General features: G+C 43.0%; 1 protein-coding gene across 3 annotated transcripts in view; it reads right to left on the bottom strand.

Annotated features, from left to right (window-relative positions):
• timm21 (translocase of inner mitochondrial membrane 21) overlaps positions 1-14,664 on the bottom strand; it is a 41,102-nt gene extending 26,438 nt beyond the window's left edge. The window contains exons 1-4 of one of the 3 annotated variants that reach the window (XM_034170478.1): positions 14,183-14,664; positions 5,685-5,747; positions 5,482-5,579; positions 5,158-5,231 (exon numbers count right to left, since the gene is read on the bottom strand). In XM_034170478.1, the coding sequence (XP_034026369.1) occupies positions 5,158-5,231; positions 5,482-5,579; positions 5,685-5,747; positions 14,183-14,438 (491 nt within the window). In that variant the 5' untranslated portion in view covers positions 14,439-14,664. Of the gene's footprint in view, positions 1-5,157; positions 5,232-5,481; positions 5,580-5,684; positions 5,748-14,182 lie in introns of those variants that run through there. The other 2 variants (XM_034170470.1, XM_034170446.1) reach the window with 2 other exon arrangements.
• Positions 14,665-21,496: the final 6,832 nt, after the last annotated feature.

The raw sequence follows: 21,496 nt of genomic DNA, 5'->3' as shown, positions 1-21,496 counted from the left end.
GATGCCTGGCATTCACACCAAAGGGTTCAATCTTTGTCTGATCAGACCAGAGAATTTTATTTCTCATGCCTTTTGGCAAACTCGAGGCATGCTGCCATGTGCCTTTTACTAAGGAGTGGCTTCCGTCTGGCCACTCTACCATACAGGCCTGATTGGTGGATTGCTGTAGTGATGGTTGTACTTCTGGAAGGTTCTCCTCTCCACAGAGGAATATTGGAGCGTTGACAGAGTGACCATCAGGTTCTTGGTCACCACCCTGACTCACGCCCTTCTCCCCAATTGCTCAGTTTAGAGAGGCAGCCAGCTCTCGTAAGGCTACTGGTGGATCCAAATATCTTCCATTTATGGATGGAGGCCACTGTGTTCATTGGGACCTTCAAAGTAGCAGAAATGTTTCTGTACCGTTCCTCAGATTTCTGACTCGAGACGATCCTATCTCAGAGGTCGACAAACATTTCACAAAAATGAGGGTGAAGTCAGAGAATTCCTCTGACTTCATGCTTGGTTTGTGCTCTGACATGCACTGTCAACTGTGGGACCTTATATGTAGACAGATGTGTACCTTTCCAAATCATGTGACATCAACTGAATTTACCCCAGGTGGACTCCAATTAAACTGTAGAAACATTGTAAGGATGATCAGTGGAAACAGGATGCACCTGAGCTCAGTTTTGAGCTTCATGGCAAAGGCTGTGAATACGTGCGTACATGGGATGTCTTAAGTTTTAAATTTTTCAAAAATGTGCAAAAATCTAAAAAAAAAAAATCTTTTCCACATTGTCATTTTGGGGCACTGAGTAGAATTTTGAGGAAAAAATAAAATCATTCATTTTGGAATGAGGCTGTAACATAAAATGAGGAAAAAGTGCAGCGAGTACAAAGTGAGTATTTTCTGGATGCACTGTACACCCTTAAACCCAACAGTATACAACCCCTGGCAAAAATTATGGAATCACCGGCCTCGGAGGATGTTCATTCAGTTGTTTAATTTTGTAGAAAAAAAGCAGATCACAGACATGACACAAAACTTAAGTCATTTCAAATGGCAACTTTCTGGCCTTAAGAAACACTATAAGAAATCAGGAAAAAAAAATTGTGGCAGTCAGTAACGGTTACTTTTTTAGACCAAGCAGAGGGAAAAAAAATATGGACTCACTCAATTCTGAGGAAAAAATTATGGAATCATGAAAAACAAAAGAACGCTCCAACACATCACTAGTATTTTGTTGCACCACCTCTGGCTTTTATAACAGCTTGCAGTCTCTGAGGCATGGACTTAATGAGTGACAAACAGTACTCTTCATCAATCTGGCTCTAACTTTCTCTGATTGCTGTTGCCAGATCAGCTTTGCAGGTTGGAGCCTTGTCATGGACCATTTTCTTCAACTTCCAAAGATTTTCAATTGGATTAAGATCCGGACTATTTGCAGGCCATGACATTGACCCTATGTGTCTTTTTGCAAGGAATGTTTTCACAGTTTTTGCTCTATGGCAAGATGCATTATCATCTTGAAAAATGATTTCATCATCCCCAAACATCCTTTCAATTGATGGGATAAGAAAAGTGTCCAAAATATCAACGTAAACTTGTGCATTTATTGATGATGTAATGACAGCCATCTCCCCAGTGCCTTTACCTGACATGCAGCCCCATATCATCAATGACTGTGGAAATTTACATGTTCTCTTCAGGCAGTCATCTTTATAAATCTCATTGGAAAGGCACCAAACAAAAGTTCCAGCATCATCACCTTGCCCAATGCAGATTCGAGATTCATCACTGAATATGACTTTCATCCAGTCATCCACAGTCCACGATTGCTTTTCCTTAGCCCATTGTAACCTTGTTTTTCTGTTTAGGTGTTAATGATGGCTTTCGTTTAGCTTTCTATATGTAAATCCCATTTCCTTTAGGTGGTTTCTTACAGTTCGGTCACAGACGTTGACTCCAGTTTCCTCCCATTCGTTCCTCATTTGTTTTGTTGTGCATTTTCGATTTTTGAGACATTTCTTTAAGTTTTCTGTCTTGACGCTTTGATGTCTTCCTTGGTCTACTAGTATGTTTGCCTTTAACAAATCTTCCCATGTTGTTTGTATTTGGTCCAGAGTTTAGACACAGCTGACTGTGAACAACCAACATCTTTTGCAACATTGCGTGATGATTTACCCTCTTTTAAGAGTTTGATAATCCTCTCCTTTGTTTCAATTGACATCTCTCGTGTTGGAGCCATGATTCATGTCAGTCCACTTGGTGCAACAGCTCTCCAAGGTGTGATCACTCCTTTTTAGATGCAGACTAACGAGCAGATCTGATTTGATGCAGGTGTTAGTTTTGGGGATGAAAATTTACAGGGTGATTCCATAATTTATACCTCAGAATTGAGTGATTCCATATTTTTTTCCCTCTGCTTGGTCTAAAAAAGTAACCATTACTGACTGCCACAATTTTTTTTCCTGATTTCTTGTAGTGTTTCTTAAAGCCAGAAAGTTGCCATTTGAAATGACTTTAGTTTTGTGTCATGTCTGTGATCTGCTTTTTTTCTACAAAATTAAAAAACTGAATGAACATCCTCCGAGGCCGGTGATTCCATAATTATTGCCAGGGGTTGTAGCTTTAATTTACTGCAAAAGAAAAACAACTTCATGACTTTAACTTTATATACCACAACCCTCTGCACAGTGGTGCTTCAGCTCCACCGTGAAAGGGCTCACGGGCACGTGGACATCCCATGTCTGGATAAACTACAAGCATCAATGCTTTATTTTTCATCCAGATCCAGCAACATAATTCTAATTTAACACTTCCACAGGCCTGAGGATGAAGGCAGCTTTGTAATGGACCATTTTTCTGCAACAGACACCTGAAATGTTTCAGACAACCTGACAACTCCATTTCTCTATTTTCTATCTACATTTTCTGTACTCAGAATATTCACATCCATATGTGAATGGAATCAGAATTACAGCCCTCATACTCTTAAATATTTTCTCTGTTCTTTCCGTCGTTCAATCAAAACTTGTTCATATTTGTACCAGATCATTCTGGGTTTATTTCTGGTAGGTTGACAGGGATCTATTACATTTCACAGAAGAAGTTTATTTTATTTTTCTGTGGCAACCCCTAACGGGAGCAGCCGAAAGAAGAAGAGCCATTATTTATACAGGTAGTCTCATTGAGAAACAAAGTCTCATTCTCAAGAGAGACCTGTTTCAGTCAGACATACAATAAAACAAACAAGAAATAGTTACAGATAGACAGAGATATAATACGCAATATCAGTATAAAACAGTGACATCAAAGTGCCAAACGGAAGCAGATTAAAATACTAAAAACAGGAACAAGTTTCCAGGGATTTTTCAAGGGCCCTAAAATAAGTTTGAAATCCCCCACTGGAATCAAACTGGATAACTTCAGATCCTGTTGAAGACTGGTCCAGGTTGAAGGGGCAGAGTAAGAAAAAGCCTTTTTGCCATACTTTGTACATACTGAAGGAACACTGAAAGTAACAAAGGCCTGGAAGTGCAGGTTGTGACCACACTGTCTGCGGAACATGGTGGAGGAGATATGTGAGGGCAACAGTCCAAGAATTGATTCGTAAATTAAATTGTACCAATGCAAAGTCTACGTATGGGTAGCGATGACCAGTTGACCAGAGAATACAAAGTATAGTGGTGAGTGAGATGTTTACAGCCAGTTATGAATCTTAAAGCTCCGGCATTCATATAAACATGATCACTATAATCAATAACTGACAAGAAAGTGGCAGCTACAAGCCAAATAAATAGTTATTACAATTTTTTTGAGAAAATTAGACTTTTCAAAATTGTTATTTAATTTTAGTTTTTGAGACTATTTGCATGAGTGTGCATGTTGACTTGCAGTTAGATTGTATCTCTGATGGATCAATTAATATAAAAAAGGCATTTTTAGGATTCCGGATAAAAGTGGTAAACAAAAAGCTAGGATAGCCCTTATTTCATCATTTGGCCACCTGACTAAATGCAGTGCTCAGTGCTGTTGCTTCATTTTGCTGTGACAGAACATCTGAGCTGGTAATACTTAAACATGATATCTGTGTCTCTTGGTGCTAAATTTGATGCTTTAGCAACTTGTTTGAGATATGAAATTGATCAGTACTGAGAGTCATGGTGACCTAGTGTCAGTCACGGAGCTCACTGAGTGACAGTTGGAAAAAAGAACTGGGGATTCATGGAAACCAAGCGACAAAGCCTCACTAATGCCTGGTTCATATATTAAGATAATTATGCTGATTTCGGACCAGATCTTCCCCCTCCGACAATCTTAAGAAAGCCCAGACTATCGTGACGGCTGTAAAGATAATCTTATCAGATATTCCTGCTGTGTTAAGAGTGCTCCAGTCTGCTCTGAAGGACGTCAGGACTGCTCAGACCTCAAATCGTGAATATTCAACATGTTGGATTATCTTGGTCTGATATCCCAGTGTGTGAGGCGTGCCCCACACACAAACGAGCATGCAGCCTGTTGAATGTGACATGTAGCCAATCAGAAAGTGAGGTGATGTAAGCATGCAGGGGAATCAAAAATTGTCTACTCCAAAGTCACATTTGATCTCAAGAGGTTTTTGCAAGATTTCCTGTCTAACCTGGTAATATTCATGAGTGAAATCTATTGGTGTGTGGTCTTTGCCATCTAGCCACGCACCACTGTACGACCAAAACTGTTATATTTATGTTTTTTTTTTTGTTTGTTTGTTTTTTAAATCGCCATGTGTGGGGTTTAAGGTACTGAAAACCTACCCATAATTAAAATCTTGCCATGTGAACCAGGCATAAGCAGGTTGCCAAAAAGAGTGAGGATTTGGAGGGGAGGCCATGCAAAAACAATTTGAGGATCATTGGCCTGTGTGAGGACACAGAGGGACTTTGCCTGACTGATTTTATCACTGACCCACTCAAAGACGCCATACAACTGAAATGATGTCTGCTGCAAGACAGAGCGCACTGATCCCTGTAACCACGCTCCATTTATTGATTTATTTTCATTTGAAGTAGTGTTTCACTGTTAATTATCTTCCAAGATCAACTCTATCCACCAGATGGAATTTCTAGAACTGTTTTCAAACAAGTTATTATTCACAAGTAAGAGCATTCTAATCAAACATAAAAAGTTCTCACCTGACTTGCTGCCGCCTCCCTCGACGGGTAGTCTCACCATAACACTTGATTGGTTCCCCAAATGCTCCAATCACCTGTTTATTCAAAATTAATTGCAAGCACGAGCTGTTTTCTCATTTATTGATTTTTAACAGCAGATGACCTTGTGAAATTCTTGTATGTCAAAATTCTCACAACTTCATAGTATTAACATGAATGGATCTGAAGTACATACAATAGAGCAGTAATCACACTGTGTATCTACTGTAAATATTTGAGTTTGTGCTAAGTGAGTATACAGTGTCACAGAATCCTTTTAGGGGTGAGATGTGACCTCATTCTTACCTCTGGGTGTAATCTGACTTTATCAAAGGCTTTGCCGTAGATTTTATTTGGACTTGAGGATGAGAATAATTCATGGAACACCACGTAAAGCAACCCACCTTAACAAAACACACAAATACATTGTTGTACCCAACTAAATTAGCACTCAACCTAAAATGAGATGAGAAATCTGACTGTGCTTGACAGTTTAATCGAGTTTTCACCTGTCACTCCAAGCCCAATGAGAACAACCATGAAATACGTGAAGTCTCTGCCAGCTTCCTTCACTGCAAAAGATTTGAAGGTGAACAATTACTGCACAGACAAAATGCTTACGCAAACATGTACATTTTGGTGCTCTACGACTCTAAGCTCTAACCCTCATTCCATGGTCATTTCGTTCCTGAACAAATAGTGGGAAATGAAATTTCTGACATATAGTGGAATCATCAAAGGTACGTAAAGGACTCTGGCTTGATCGCTAACAATCTTTTATTGACAAACGCTCTGAAAAATAAACAGATCTTTGCAGTTAGGTCTACCTGCTATTCATTTTTGTTTTCCTGATTTGTAAATTGCTCTGTAAAAAAGCATCTGCTGAAGGCAAAAATGATTAATTGGTACTGGTGAGGGGCAGGGAATCAAAATGGCCAGAACAGGGCTTACCCACTGCTTACAGGAAGTGTTGGTATGTGAAACATCTAAGTCAGAGCTGTAGCTCCAACTAAGCCTTAATGTTGTCTGAGTTGATAGTTATAATAATGAAAATGAAACAAAAACAAAATCTAAATAATAAAAAATAACAGCAAGTAATTAATAAAGTGCATCTCCAGTAAACTCAAATTTCTCCATACATGTATATATGTCTAATGCATCTGATTCACAGAAATGCTTCAAAACTCAGCTGCATGCTGCTAACCACCTACTTTTTGTATTGAATTCAGCTTCCAAGATTCACCCCCTAGTGGCCCAAACGGGAAGTACCACATTCACAGATATATGGACAACATTCGTCAAAGTGTTTTGAGATTTAATTGTAATAACAGCTATAGCTCGTATTCACCAGCTACTTCATTATTCACAATTAATCCATTTTCACAATGCAATCAATCACATGAGAGAAAGTGAACGCATTTAGCCTCGGACATGGCAACAGGATCTGCTGAAGGTCAGTTCAAGAATTAAATTTCTGGCTAGTAAATCCAAATCCAAAGTGGATTGCCAGCTGCAAACAGGAAAGCGCTCCAGAGGGTGCCCTCAACCCACACTAGGGTACCTTCTTGGCTGTCTCAGGACAGCCAACACCATACGAAAGAACTCATCCCACTCGGGCCACTCTTTGTTTGAGCTACTGCCACCAGCCAGACGGAACAGGGCCATTAACCCTCTGGGGTCCGAGGGCATTTTTTGGACAGTTCACTAACCTGGCATAAATGTTTTATTATTGCTGTTAACAGCTCTCCCTGCATCCCACAATTAAGTTTTATGTCTCTTTTTTTTCCAGACAACCTGTACTTTCAGAATATATATGCTATAGTTGTGTTTTATAAGTGTAATAAAGGTTTACAATCAGAAATAAGAAAGAAAAAAGTAAAGCGGAAAATAATTTTCCACACACATTTATTCAAAACACACAGTAAACTATAATAAACAACTGTTTTGACACTTTATAAAGGTAATTTGGGCTCTTGTGTGAAAGACTGTACAACAAAAAGGTTCAAACAAACACAAATGCACATTTTGAACAATATATACAAAATGGTCTATGCGACCCCAATCCTCCACCCAATCCTCTCTGCACCCGACCCCCATGGCCCCCTCTGCAGGTGGTAAACCCACAGGAGGGCGGGCCCACGTCGCTCTTTTGGGCTGAGCCCGGGTGGGCCCCTTGGGCTAAGGCCTGACCACCAGGCGCTCGCGCGTGAGCCACAACCCCAGGCCTGACTCCAGGGAGGGGCCCCGGCTCCGCCATACCGGGTGACGTCTCGGTCCTTGATTTTTTACTGGTCATGGAGGTTCTGAACTGCCCTTAGTCTGACCCGTCACCTAGGACCTGTTTGCCTTGGGAGACCCTACAAGGGGCACAAAGCCCCCCGACAACATAGCTCCTAGGATCATCCGTATGCAAACTCCCCCACCACGATAAGGTGACAGGTAGAGGGGGAGTGGCGGTTGAGGGCGGGTGGTCCGGAGGACCGGTCCATGCTCACAGCCCCTCGCTGCTGGGACGTGAAATGTCACCTCGCTGGGGGGGAAGGAGCCTGAGCGTGTGCGGGAGGTTGAGAGATACCGACTAGAGATAGTCGGGCTCACCTCCACTCACAGCTTGGGCTCTGGTACCCAACTCCTGGAGATGGGCTGGACGCTTCATTTTTCTGGCGTTGCCCACGGGGAGAGGCAGAGAGCTGGGGTCGCATTGCTTATTAATCCCCAGCTCAGTCGCCATGTGTTGGAGTTTACTCCAGTGAATGAGAGGGTCGCGTCCCTACACCTTCGGGTCGGGGACAGATCTCTCACCGTTGTCTCGGCCTACGGGCCGAGCGGCAGTGCAGAGTACCCGACCTTCTTGGAGTCCCGGGGAGGGGTACTAGATAGCGCTCCGACTGGGGACTCCACTGTTCTCCTGGGGGATTTCATCGCCCACATGGGCAGCGACAGTGAGACCTGGGGGGGGGTGATTGGGAAGCACGGCCTCCCCGATCTGAACCCAAGTGGTGTTCAGTTGTTGGACTTCTGTGCTAGTCACAGTTTGTCCATCACAAACACCATGTTTGAGCACAAGGGTGTCCATAAGTGCATGTGGCACCAGGACACCCTGAGCCAGAGGTCGATAATTGACTTTGTAGTCGTATCATCTGACCTTCGGCCACGTGTCTTGGACACTTGAGTGAAGAGAGGGGCAGAGCTGTCGACCGATCACCACCTGGTGGTGAGTTGGATCCGCTGGGAGTGGAGGAAGCCGGTCAGACCTGGCAGGCCCAAACGTATTGTGAGGGTCTGCTGGGAACGACTGGCGGAACCCTCTGTCAGCAAGGTCTTCAACTCCCACCTCCGGGAGAGCTTCTCCCAGATCCCGGGGGAGGTTGGAGACATGGGGTCCGAGTGGACCATGTTCTCCACCTCCACTGTTGATGCGGCCGCTCATAGCTGTGGTCACAAGGTCTCTGGTGCCTGTCGCGGCGGCAATCCCCGACCCCGGTGGTGGACACCAGAAGTAAGGGATGCCGTCAAGCTGAAGGAGTCCTACTTATCTTTGTTGGTAGGTGGGACACTGGAGGCAGCTGACAGGTACCGGCAGGCCAAGCGTGCCGCAGCCCGTGCAGTCGCAGAGGCAAAAACTCAGGTCTGGGAGGAGTTCGGGGAGGCCATGGAGGAGGACTATCGGTCAGCCTCGAAGAGATTCTGGTAAACCGTCCGGCGCCTCAGGAGGCAGAAGCAGCTCTCCACCAGCACTGCTTACGGTGCGGGTGGGGAGCTGTTGATCCTGACTGGGGATGTTGTCGGGCGGTGGAAGGAATACTTCGAGGATCTCCTCAATCCCATCGTCACGTCTTCCGAAGAGGAAGCAGAGACTGGGGACTCAGAGGCGGACTCATGCATTACCCAGGCCGAAGTCACCGAGGTGGTTAGAAAGCTCCTCGGTGGCAAGGCTCCTGGGGTGGATGAAATCCGTCCTGAGTACCTTAAGTCTCTGGATGTTGTGGGACTGTCTTGGCTGACACGCCTCTGCAACATCGCGTGGCAATCGGGGACAGTGCCTCTGGATTGGCAGACCGGGGTGGTGGTCCATCTGTTTAAAAAGGGGGACCGGAGGGTGTGTTCCAACTATAGGGGGATCACACTCCTCAGCCTCCCTGGTAAGGGCGATTCCAGAGTACTGGAGAGGAGAATTCGACCAATGGTCGAACCTCGCATTCAGGAGGAGCAGTGTGGTTTTCGTCCTGGTCGCGGCACACTGGACCAGCTCTACACGCTCCATCAGGTGCTCAAGGGTTCATGGGAGTTCGCCCAACCAGTCCACATGTGTTTTGTGGATCTGGAGAAGGAGTTCGACCGTGTCCCTCTGGGCACCCTGTGGGGGGTGCTCCGGGAGTACAGGGTCCGGGGTCCGTTGCTAAGGGCTATCCAGTCCCTGTATGACCGCAGCAGGAGCTTGGTTCACTTTGAAGTCAAACCTGTTTCCAGTGCACGTTGGTCTCTGCCAGGGCTGCCCTTTGTCACCGGTTCTGTTCATTATTTTTATGGACAGAATTTCTCGGCGCAGCCAGGGTGGAGAGGGGGTCTGGTCTGGGAACCACAGAATCTCGTCTCTGCTGTTTGCGGACGATGTGGTTCTGTTGGCTTCGTCAAATCAGGACCTTCAGCGTGCACTGGGGCGGTTTGCAGCCGAGTGTGAAGCGTCCGGGATGAAAATCAGCACCTCCAAATCCGAGGCCATGGTTCTCGACCGGAAAAAGGTGCTTTGCCCTCTTCAGGTCGGTGGAGTGTCCTTGCCTCAAGTGGAGGAGTTTAAGTATCTTGGGGTCTTGTTCACGAGTGAGGGACAGATGGAGCGTGAGATCGATAGACGGATCGGTGCAGCATCTGCAGTGATGCAGTTGCTGTATCGGACCGTCGTGGTGAAGAGAGAGCTGAGTAGGGGGGGCAAAGCTCTCGATTTACCGATCGATCTACGTTCCGATCCTCACCTATGGTCATGAGATTTGGCTCATGACCAAAAGAACGAGATCGCGAGTACAAGCAGCCGAGATGAGTTTCCTCCGCGGGGTGGCTGGGCCCTCCCTTAGAGATAGGGTGAGGAGCTCGGTCACTCGGGAGGAGCTCGGAATCGAGCAGCTGCTCCTCCACATCGAAAGGAGTCAGTTGAGGTGGCTCGGGCATCTTTTCCGGATGCCCCCTGGACGCCTCGCTGAAGAGGTGTTCTGGACACGTCCCATTGGGAGGAGGCCCCGGGGAAGACCCAGGACACGCTGGAGGGACTACATCTCTCGGCTGGCTTGGGAACGCCTTGGGGTTCCCCCGGAGGAGCTGGGGGAGGTGTGTGTGGATCGGGAGGTCTGGGCGGCTTTGCTTGAGCTGCTGCCCCCGCGACCCGACTCCGGATAAAGCGGAAGAAAATGGATGGATGGATGGTCTATGCGTTTTGTTTGTCTTCATCTCAAAGCAATTTCTGTCTGCTATTACACAAAGGTCACATCACAAACTTCTACTTCTACTGTGTTTTGGAGTGTTCTGTCCTGCTCTGAAAGTATCTTTGACACTTTGACCCATTTACACTCTGACGAGCAGCCCCTCCCCGTCGTGCCATTGATATGGTAAACAGTGCTTTACGCCGGAGCGACAGAGCTTGCCACAGGCTTATTTGATAACATTCACAGGTAATGAGGAGTGAAGCATCTCTAAAACTCACACACACTGTGTTTGAGCACGTGAGACTGTCATCAGAAGCCCTCCGTCTGCTCCCTCTGCTCATTTTCACTGATCGCTGTGCGCAATGGCGCAGGGTGCATTGGAGCAAGCAGCCAGATGGCTATTCAAACGGGCCAACTAGTAACACATCACTGCTAAAAACGATCTTTGGTTTATCACATGAGGTAAATCTGCCTTACGATTGGATTTTGGAAAACCATGTGACGGTGAACCAATTCTGATTGTACACTCACATTGGGCACGTCATCACACAGCTTCTATGAGAAGTACAAAGATGGACGATGGCTGGCTCAAAAGTCTGTGGAGTTAACTTTTCAGAAAAAAAAAGTAAGTTTCTATCTCATATCATTAAAAAGTTATTTATAGTTTAGTAAAGCTTGGTCTCAGCTGTTGTATACGACGACGTCGGCCCAAGAGGGTTAAAGCAAGAACAAATTTATTGAAAAACAGTTTTTACCCAACTATTGTTGGAGCTATGAATGCCACTGGAATCAAATAGGCATGTCACATGCCACACTTAAGATAAGTGCAATACTTGTTTATGTGCAATATCCATGGCCACTTAAATATCCAGTGTCATACTTTTCTCATTTTTATATGCAATGCTGTCTCTTTTTTGCTAGTATGTTCTTATATTTTTTCTTTTTTAATTTGTCCTCTGGACATACCTCTTTCATTCAGTTAAATTTTATGTTTATTTTTCTTTTCTTCTCCAGACCTTTCAAGTCTGTGCGTGATTTACTCTGGTTTATATTTGCATTGAAATCTTTGCACCTCACCTTTCATTGTACCTATTACAATGACAAAGAATCTGTTATCTGTTTTTATTTAGATATGGATACAATGAAACTACTTGCAGCAGCATTGGTCCAGAGTCATGTAGACTATGCTTGTACTTCATGGTATACCAAGTTTTCACAGGCTATCAAGAACAAACTAGAGGTACAGTGAGGAAAATAAGTATTTGAACACCCTGCGGTTTTGCAAGTTCTCCCACTTAGAAATCATGGAGGGTCTGAAATTTTCATCTTAGGTGCTTGTCCACTGTGAGAGACATAATCTAAAAAATAAAAATAAAAAAAAAATTCCAGAAATCACAATGTATGATTTTTAATAATTTATTTGTAGGTTACTGCTGCAAATAAGTATTTGAACCCCTACCAACCAGCAAGAATTCTGGCTCACACAGACCTGTTAATTTTTCTTTGAGAAGCCCTCTTATTCTGCACTCTTTACCTGTATTAATTGCACCTGTTTGAACTTATTACCTGTATAAAAGACACCTGTTCACACACTCAATCAATCACACTCCAACCTGTCCACCATAACCAAGACCAAAGAGCTGTCTAAGGACACCAGGGACAAAACTGGACTACAGGACAACAGGCAAGCAGCTTGGTAGAACACAACAGCTGTTATGATTATTTATTAGAAAGTGGAAGAAACACAAGATGACTGACAATCTCCCTCGGTCTGGGATTCCATGCAAGATCTCACTTTGTGGGGTAAGGATGATTCTGAGAAAGCTCAGAACTACACAGGAGGACCTGGTGAATGACCTGAAGAGAGCTGGGACCACAGTCACAAAGATTACATTAGTAACACATGATGCTGTCATGGTTTAAAATCCTGCAGGGCAGCAAGGTAACCCCTGCTCAAGCCAGCACATGTCCAGGCCCGTTTGAAGTTCACCACTGACCATCTGGATGATCCAGAGGAGGCATGGGAGAAGGTCATGTGGTCAGATGAGACCAGAATAGACCTTTTTGGAATCAACTCCTCTTACCATGTTTAGAGGATGAGAACAACCCCAAGAAAACCATCCCACCCATGAAGCATGGGGGTGGAAACGTCATACTCTGGGTGTTCTCTTCTGCAAAGGGGACAGGACGACTGCACCATATTGAAGGGAGGATGGATGGGGTCATGTATTGCGAGATTTTGGCAAACAACCTCCTTCCCTCAGTAAGAGCATTGAAGGTGGGTCATGGTTGGGTCTTCCAGCATGGCAATGACCCCAAACACACAGCCAGGGCAATTAAGGAGGGGCTCCGTAAGAAGCATTTCAAGGTCCTGGAGTGGCCTGGCCAGTCTCCAGACCTGAACTCAATAGAAAATCTTTGGAGGGAGCTGAAACTCCAAACCTGAAAGATCTAGAGAAGATCTGTATGGAGGAGTGGGCCAAAATCCCTGCTGCAGTGTGTGCAAACCTGGTAGAAAAAAAACTACAGGAAACGTTTGACCTCTGTAATTGCAAACAAAGACTACTGTTCCAAATATTAACATTGATTTTCACAGGTGTTCAAATACTTATTTGCAGCAGCAACATACAAATAAATAATAAAAAAAAAAAATCACATTGTGATTTCTGTTTTTTTTTTTTTAGATTATGTCCCTCACAGTGGACATGCACCTAAGATGAAAATTTCAGACCCCTCCATGATTTCTAAGTGGGAGAACTTTCAAAATCGCAGGGTGTTCAAATACTTATTTTCCTCACTGTATATCAAAACTACTTATGAGAACTGTACTCCATCTTCCAGCCAGAACTCATTTGGATTACTCGCACTTTGCTCAACTTAAATGGTTGCCTGTAGAGAAACGTGCAACTCAGCTTAATCTACGTAATGTTCATCAAATTGTTCATGGTAACTGTCCCAAATATTTCCAGAGCTATTTTTGTTATGTCTCTGATGTATATAACAATAGAACTCAATCTAGTCACTCATCTTTATTCAGTCCAATGTACACCACTAACACTGGTAAAAAATATTTTAAATATATTGGTGCTTTTAGTGCAACTGCCATCTGGTATTCAAGCTTGTGATAATCTTAACTGTTTCTTAACAGACATTTCTTAATAGTGTTTTAGAAATCCAGTCTAGTCATTGTAAAGTCATGTGTAAATTTGTGTTATTTTAATTGCTTTCTCTGTTTTCGTCAGTATTTTTGTTTTTTGTCTTTTTGGTAATTTATTTCATTCTTTTATTGTGTATTTATTTTTAATGTATCTAGATGTTACTAATCGCTGTCATCTGTTTTGTATTTGCTTTATGTAAAGGACCACAATGGAAATAAGTCTTGACTTTTTTGTGTTATCCTCAAAACTCCAACATATGTTTTAGTACATTGCATTTTATTGTACGTTTTATGTAGAAAATCTAAATAAATCAATCAAAGTACAAATATGGTTTGAGCATTTCAGGTGATCTTGGATTGTCACGATTATGAAATAGCAACCAAATTATTTTGCACTTTATTATACTTGCCGTTTGTGTGGTGCCTGTCTCACCTTTCTGTCCAGCTGAAGGCTTTGGAGCTCTTCTTTCATACCTGGACACTGACTTCTGCCCACCTCCCCTGTGCTCTGCGCCGCTTTTGTTTCTCGCCGAGAAATCCACATAAATACCCCGCTGTCTCTGCGTGAAACATGCCAAAAGAGGCCACGGAGCCTGGGCTCTCTTGTGGAAAGCAGTTTGAGTTAGGATGCAGGTGTGTACAGCGTACCGTGTGCGCTGCAGCGTTGTGAGGAGCTGCGTGTAAAACATTACCGCGTCTCTGCCAACTAGCTTAACTGTTAGCAAACGTTAGCCCGTCCTATAGCACCGCTGAAATATATCAGCCTGTTGAAAGTTCACATTTTGTAACGCAGGCTGTAGTAATGTAAAAGTAATTCGACACACCATATATATATGTGTGTGTGTGTGTGTAGAAATTACAACGTTGCCTTCCGTGCGTGAGTGACAAACACTAAACTTCGCTCAGGTCAGTCAGGGAGTGTTTCAGAGGCGCATCTTTATTTCGTCCGTCAGCTGTGGGGCTGATGGGAAGTTGAGTTTTTAATGTCACACTAACTCCACACCAGTTATTTCAAGAAAATCCTTTTCATAAGTAGCTACGATTTACAAATAAATTTAACTGTGGGCACTTTTCACCTTCATATTTATTTTTAGTGATGAACCTACTTAATTTATTATGGTCGGTAGCGGTCTTCTGAGTTGTTAATAAAACCTGGTGATTAAGTTTTACTCTCTCTCTCTCTCACACACACACACACACACACACACACACACATATATATATATATATATATATATATATATATATATATATATATATATATATATATATATATATATATATATATATATATATGCAGCCGAGTGTGAAGCGTCCGGGATGAAAATCAGCACCTCCAAATCCGAGGCCATGGTTCTCGACCGGAAAAAGGTGCTTTGCCCTCTTCAGGTCGGTGGAGTGTCCTTGCCTCAAGTGGAGGAGTTTAAGTATCTCGGGGTCTTGTTCACGAGTGAGGGACGGATGGAGCGTGAGATTGATAGATGGATCGGTGCAGCATCTGCAGTGATGCGGTCACTGTATCGGACCGTCGTGGTGAAGAGAGAGCTGAGTAGGGGGGCAAAGCTCTCGATTTACTGATCGATCTACGTTCCGATCCTCACCTATGGTCATGAGATTTGGCTCATGACCGAAAGAACGAGATCGCGAGTACAAGCGGCCGAGATGAGTTTCCTCCGCAGGGTGGCTGGGCGCTCCCTTAGAGATAGGGTGAGGAGCTTGGTCACTCGGGAGGAGCTCAGAGTCGAGCTGCTGCTCCTCCATGTCGAAAGGAGTCAGTTGAGGTGGCTTGGGCATCTTTTCCAGATGCCCCCTGGACGCCTCGCTGGAGAGGTGTTCTGGGCACGTCCCATTGTGAGGAGGCCCCGAGGAAGACCCAGGACATGCTGGAGGGACTACATCTCTCGGCTGGCTTGGGAACGCCTTGGGGTTCCCCCGGAGGAGCTGGGGGAGGTGTGTGTGGATCGGGAGGTCTGGGCGGCTTTGCTTGAGCTGCTGCCCCCGTGACCCGACTCCGGATAAAGCGGAAGAAAATGGATGGATGGATATATATATATATATATATATATATATATAGCTACACAGAAATCACATTCATTTATTCACTTGACAGATTACGTTCTTCGATGAAACAAAAAACAAAATAGTATTTTGTTGGAAAAGGGAAACGTCATGTTTCAAATAAGATATGATCAATATTTCAGCTAAATCTTTTCCACACTGCTGCATTTCATTTTATACGGAAACATTTCATTTTAATATTGCAGGCACAGATCTATACTTGACATAAAGCTTGATAAGTGTTACACAAAAGCACATAAAAAAAAATAATTATTAGAAACTTGTACATGTAAATTCATTTCCCCTCATTACCATTTCTATTTAATTTACATAAAGAACCGACTGTAGAACAAAATCGTAAAATAGAATATGGCTACTAATTCTTTAATAATGCTATAATTTGAGAAATGTTTGTCTGTCTGTCCATTTGTGTCCTTGTTCTTCTCAGTTCATTGACCCAGTTTCCAACAAACTTGATCTGTGGCTGAATTACCTTTCAAAATATTTGTTTTGTGAATTCCTGAACCAAACCTGACACACATATGCAGATGGGTTCTGGAACTGCACAGCCAACAATAAATTCATCAAAGGTCGGACATTGGGGTCAAGGTCATATATGCTTGTCTATTTGTTGTCCTTTTGCTGAGTTCTACACAACTTGGTATGTTGGTGAATTTTGACCCCTAAACTGCCCTTAAAGAATTCATTTTGGCAATGATCAAGCAATTTGAGTTTGAACCAGATTTGGACTAAACGTGGAACAAATTTTAACTGATTCCTTAACTGGCCTCGCAGTCAGTGACAGTTCAGTCATTTTGGAGTCAAATGTTATGGCCACAGCTGTTGAGTCATCTCCGGTTCTGGACATCACAGCTGCAGCACACGTCCCATGTTTTGACGGGCACGCATGTGTGTTTGCTTGTGTGGAAATACATAAATACATAAAAACATAAAAACGGAGTGTCAGTTTGTTTGGACACACAGCAGGCGATCTAAATGTCACGTCTGACAGGAAATGCATGTCAGGCCATGAGGGCTGTGAGCAGCGCTCCGCAGAACCAGGACAAGCCAGTATGACAAACAGTATGACAAATACGCCACTTTCAGTCACGTATCAGCAGAAATATGCCGTACCAAACCGTACCAAGCCGTTTGGTCAGTTATCACAGTACTTTTTTTTATGTTTTGTCAAAAATATATTTATCTGCTTGTTGATTTTAGCCATTTCACGCTCCTGTTACAAGACAGTGATTGTACCACAATGGTAAAGTTTATGTCTGGTAATCAAAGTATGCAGGTTCAAATCCTGTGAGTGGCATTTTTTTTTTTATTAAACTGCAGGGTTCTGTATTGTGTCCCCTTTTATGTATTATTTATATCAACCCAGTGATATTCACTAATTATACAGCTGGTTTTTATTTTCCTCCAAATCAGTGACACATTGTGGTGCACCTCGTCCCATGGAACACAGTGCGAGCAGCTGCAGCTGTTTCCACTGTGTTCCTGCCATCACATGCACGAACAGTTGCACTGGCATCGTGCACTCCTGCCCGTCGGCGCAATGTTTCGTGGTGTGCTCTGACGAGATCTGACTTGTGCATATTCGCACTATGTGAAGGGCCAACGGGAACTATTACCAAGTTCACTGAAAAACAACCATCAGTGGCCTTAGTGGCCACCAGACCTAGGCTTTGGAAATGAAAGAAACTGGCAAACAAGCTCTGTTTATGAAATACTGGATGTAATTTCAACCATACCTGCTCCTAGTTTTCATAATGCCTTTGACAATAAGATTATACCCTGCAACAAGCCCAGATATGTTCAGCAGGTGGCAGACAAATTCACAGTATATTACATATAAAAAACAAACTTGCTTTTGGATTGATCTGATGCATCAAATTTACCATATTTTATTCAGCTTAACCTTATTTTATGACTTTTTCTTCAGACATGTACAAGATAACAGCATGATATCAGCAAGATAACAAAACCTCACGCCTTCCCTGTGATCTTTAGTGACCCCCCTCCCCTCTCCCCACACCCACATCCATCCACCTAAGGGGAGCTCGGACCCTATCAATCAATCAATCAATCAATCAATCAATCAATCAATCAATCAATCAATCAATCAATCAATCAATCAATCAATCAACATTTATACGAGTATATATAGCATTCTGCAGCAGCCAGATGGTGTCCAAAGTGCTTTAGTGTAAAATCAAAGAACAAGAATTCACACCACAGATTGGGAACTAAGGATCGATCTGTTCTTTCATCGCAGTTTACAGGCTTTTCCAAAGTGAAGGGGAACAAAAACATAAAAAGAATGTCAGTAAACATTAGTTTATTGAAAATTATCCAGCATTTTCTTAATGAGTTATTTTACAAATATGATTCAAAACACACAATGCAAAGGAAGTAGTCAAAATGAGACAAACAAATAGTGTTCACACATTTGGGAAAGTACAAAATCGTAAAAGCTAGTTGATCAGTAGAATCATGTGCACTCGCATGACATTTAATGCCAATTTAAGTCAGACATCTTGTTATTTCAGCTTTCCAAGTGTCCTTTGAATTCTTGGGATATAAAAAAATATCCTGTGTACTCCAGTGTAAAAACATGACAGCAAAAATAAATACAGTGTAATGTGAATTTAGTCTCTGACATAATGACAATGTGAAAAAAATCTAAAAGACCTGATTCTGTATTTATTCCACAAAAAATTACAATAAAGGTGTTTTTTGTTTGTTTGTTTTTAATTGTCACTCACATATGAACAGTGGTGGGCACAGCAGCTAATCAGCTCAGCTAATAGCTCACAAAGCTAACTTTTTTGTGCGAGTAATAGCTTTTCAGCTAACTCTGAAACTATCTGGCGAACCAGTTCTTCCACTAAATTTATGTCCACTAACTAGCTGACATTATTTGAATAAAGGTTGACGGTCAGAAATGTTTGTAAGCCCTAAAATCATACATTTGTACATGTTGGAGCTCATACATTAATCCAATAAGTGAAACACACAAATTGCGCAAAGGCAATAACCACCCAAAGTAAATGCAGAGTATTAAAATTTTCCATGTGTATTTTTCTTTCTTAATATTTCTTACTCAATTAATACTTTATGTACTGTGAATAAACAGCATGTTTAATGTAAATTACTGTTGAGTTTCATCTTAATCATCATCTGATCTTGCTATTAACTTGGTCGCGGCCATGTCAATGCCAGTTTACTTCTGTGTCTGGTCCGTTGCTTGTGTGAAACTCCGCGGCTGTCGGTGCATTTTCACATTGTGTATGTGGGAGTGGTATTTGCTGTTGAATTCCAGATTTAAGTAATTATTTGTTTGAATTTCATTATATTTGTGTTGTTGGGACCTTAGAGTGGCCTTCAACTATTCAGAGGCTTTGGATAATATCGCCCGGGAGCGATATAAAACCAAATCAGCAGCAGCACAGGCATCTCGTCTGTACCAACACGAAGCTGGACCATGGAAAAATGATCCCACACAATGGCCAGATGTTCAATGAGTATCCTGATATTTATTCCTACCTCATAGACACACCAGGTATTTTTGTATTTTATATCATTTTGTCACGTATGCATTGTGAATTGCTGGTCAGCTCCAGGAGGGGCCAGCTCCTAATTATTTGCTCCAAAGTAACGCATGATCGATGTGACGAGTAATCCTCTTGGTGTGTTGTGATGGATTTTAATTTTCTTTCTTGCTTTGTTGGTACAACCCATTGCCTCGGCATTAAAAAAACACAACAGAACAGCGGTGAAAATTTAAAAAATTGCATCAACTCCATTGTCCGCTATTGACTGTTAACACACCAGTCGGCGTTGCTGAGCACGTTGCTAAGACCTCACAGACAGAGTGCCCGGATGTGCGACCAAGTCAATGTGAAAGTTATTTTTGGGAACCTCCATGTTTATGCTACAACATATTAAAATTTCAGCTTATTGGGTCTGTTTTCAGGGTTTTAGAGCAAAAATTAAAAACCCCTAGCGAGCCAAAGTTAAATGGTGAATGGACTGCATTTATATAGCGCTTGTCCATCTGCATCACACGCTCAAAACGCTTTACAAGTTAGCAGTTAACAGTGGCTTCAGCGGAATGTTTTAGCAATTTAGTGCTATCACAGTTAATGGTTCAGTTAGCAGATTCGCAGTTATTGAAGCTAACTTTGCCCACTCCTGTATATGAAGTAATTTGTATTTAAAGGCTAATTAGCCCAAGCCAGCTGTGGATTTGGGAAAAATTACATACAAGGTCTCTTAGATAATAAACCGACCCTTTTATTATTTTTTTAACTATATGGATTTGAATGACATGCGATTACACCAATCATGCTTGAACCCTCGTGCGCATGCGTGAGTTTTTTCACGCGTGTCGGTGACGTCATTTCCCTGTGGGCAGGCCTTGAGTGAGATGTGGTCCCGCCCTCTCTGCTGAATTCCTTTGTTTCACACGCTGCTCGAGACGGCGCGCGTTGCTTTCTCAAAATTTTTTCTGGACCTGTGAGGAATATCCGAGTGGACACTATTCGAGAAATTAAGATGGTTTTCTGTGAAAAGTTTAACGGCTGATGAGAGATTATGGGGTGTTTCTGTCGGTGTAAGGACTTCCCACGGAGCGGGACGTCCTGCAGCGCTTCCAGGCGCTGTCGTCGGCCTGTTTCGAGCTGAAAACATCCTAATTTAAGGCTTAATTCACCCAGGACATCGTGAGAGAACAGAGAAGATTCAGAAGAGGCCGGCATGAGGAATTTATGCGGACATTCCACTGTTTAAGGACATTTTTTTAATGAAAGACGTACGCGCAAATTCGCCGAGTCGTTTCCGTGACGACTCGGCAAATCTGTGTGCGCTGCGACAGGAAAAACACCTCCGTGTTGAAAACCATTTGTAGAATTCAGGCGGCTTTTAATGGCTTTCAACAAGTGAGTAACTGAGAAATTGTTTAACAGCTTGGGCATGTTCCAACTTGCCCGTTAAGATTTCCAACACGGAGGTGTTTTTCCTGCCGCGACCCCCCGCGGTCGGGTCCAGCCCGACATGCGACTCTGCCCGCACGTTCTTTCATTACAAAATGACCGTTAACAATGGAATGTCCGAATAAACTCCTCATGCCGACTTCTTCTGAAAGTTCTCTGTTCTCTGACGACTTACTGCGTCAACAGAGCCTGAAATGTGGAAGTTTTCAACTTGAAATGGCGAGACGCTGCCGCCTCGAAGCGCAGATCGCCGTCAGGCGCCGTGGACCGTCCTTAAAGCGACACTACCAGACCAAAATCTCTCATCAGCCGTTAAAATCTTTACCGAAAACCAGCTGAATTTATTGAATGGTGTCCACTCAGTTGTGCCTTACAGTTTTGAAAAAATTTTTATCAAACAAAGCAACAGTCTCTGAGCCATTCCTAAACAATGAAAAAAATCGACGAGCGGGTGGACGACTCCTCACTCAAAGACTGCCCACAGGCGAATGACGTAACCGACAGGCGTGAAAAAACTCTCGCATGCCCACGAGGGTTCAAGCATGTCTGATGTAATCACACGTGATTCAAATCCATATGGTTTTTGAAAAAAATAATAAGGTCGGATACTTTTCTAATAGACCTCGTATTTGCAATCCAGTTGGAAAAATTCAAAAAAACAATCCATACACCACAAACATTTTTTTTCC

The sequence above is a fragment of the Thalassophryne amazonica genome, chromosome 1, assembly GCF_902500255.1.
Source record: "Thalassophryne amazonica chromosome 1, fThaAma1.1, whole genome shotgun sequence".
Classification (NCBI taxonomy): Eukaryota; Metazoa; Chordata; class Actinopteri; order Batrachoidiformes; family Batrachoididae; genus Thalassophryne; species Thalassophryne amazonica.
The sequence above is the reverse complement of the archived record's forward strand: the minus strand, read 5'-3'. Positions and strand labels throughout refer to the sequence as shown.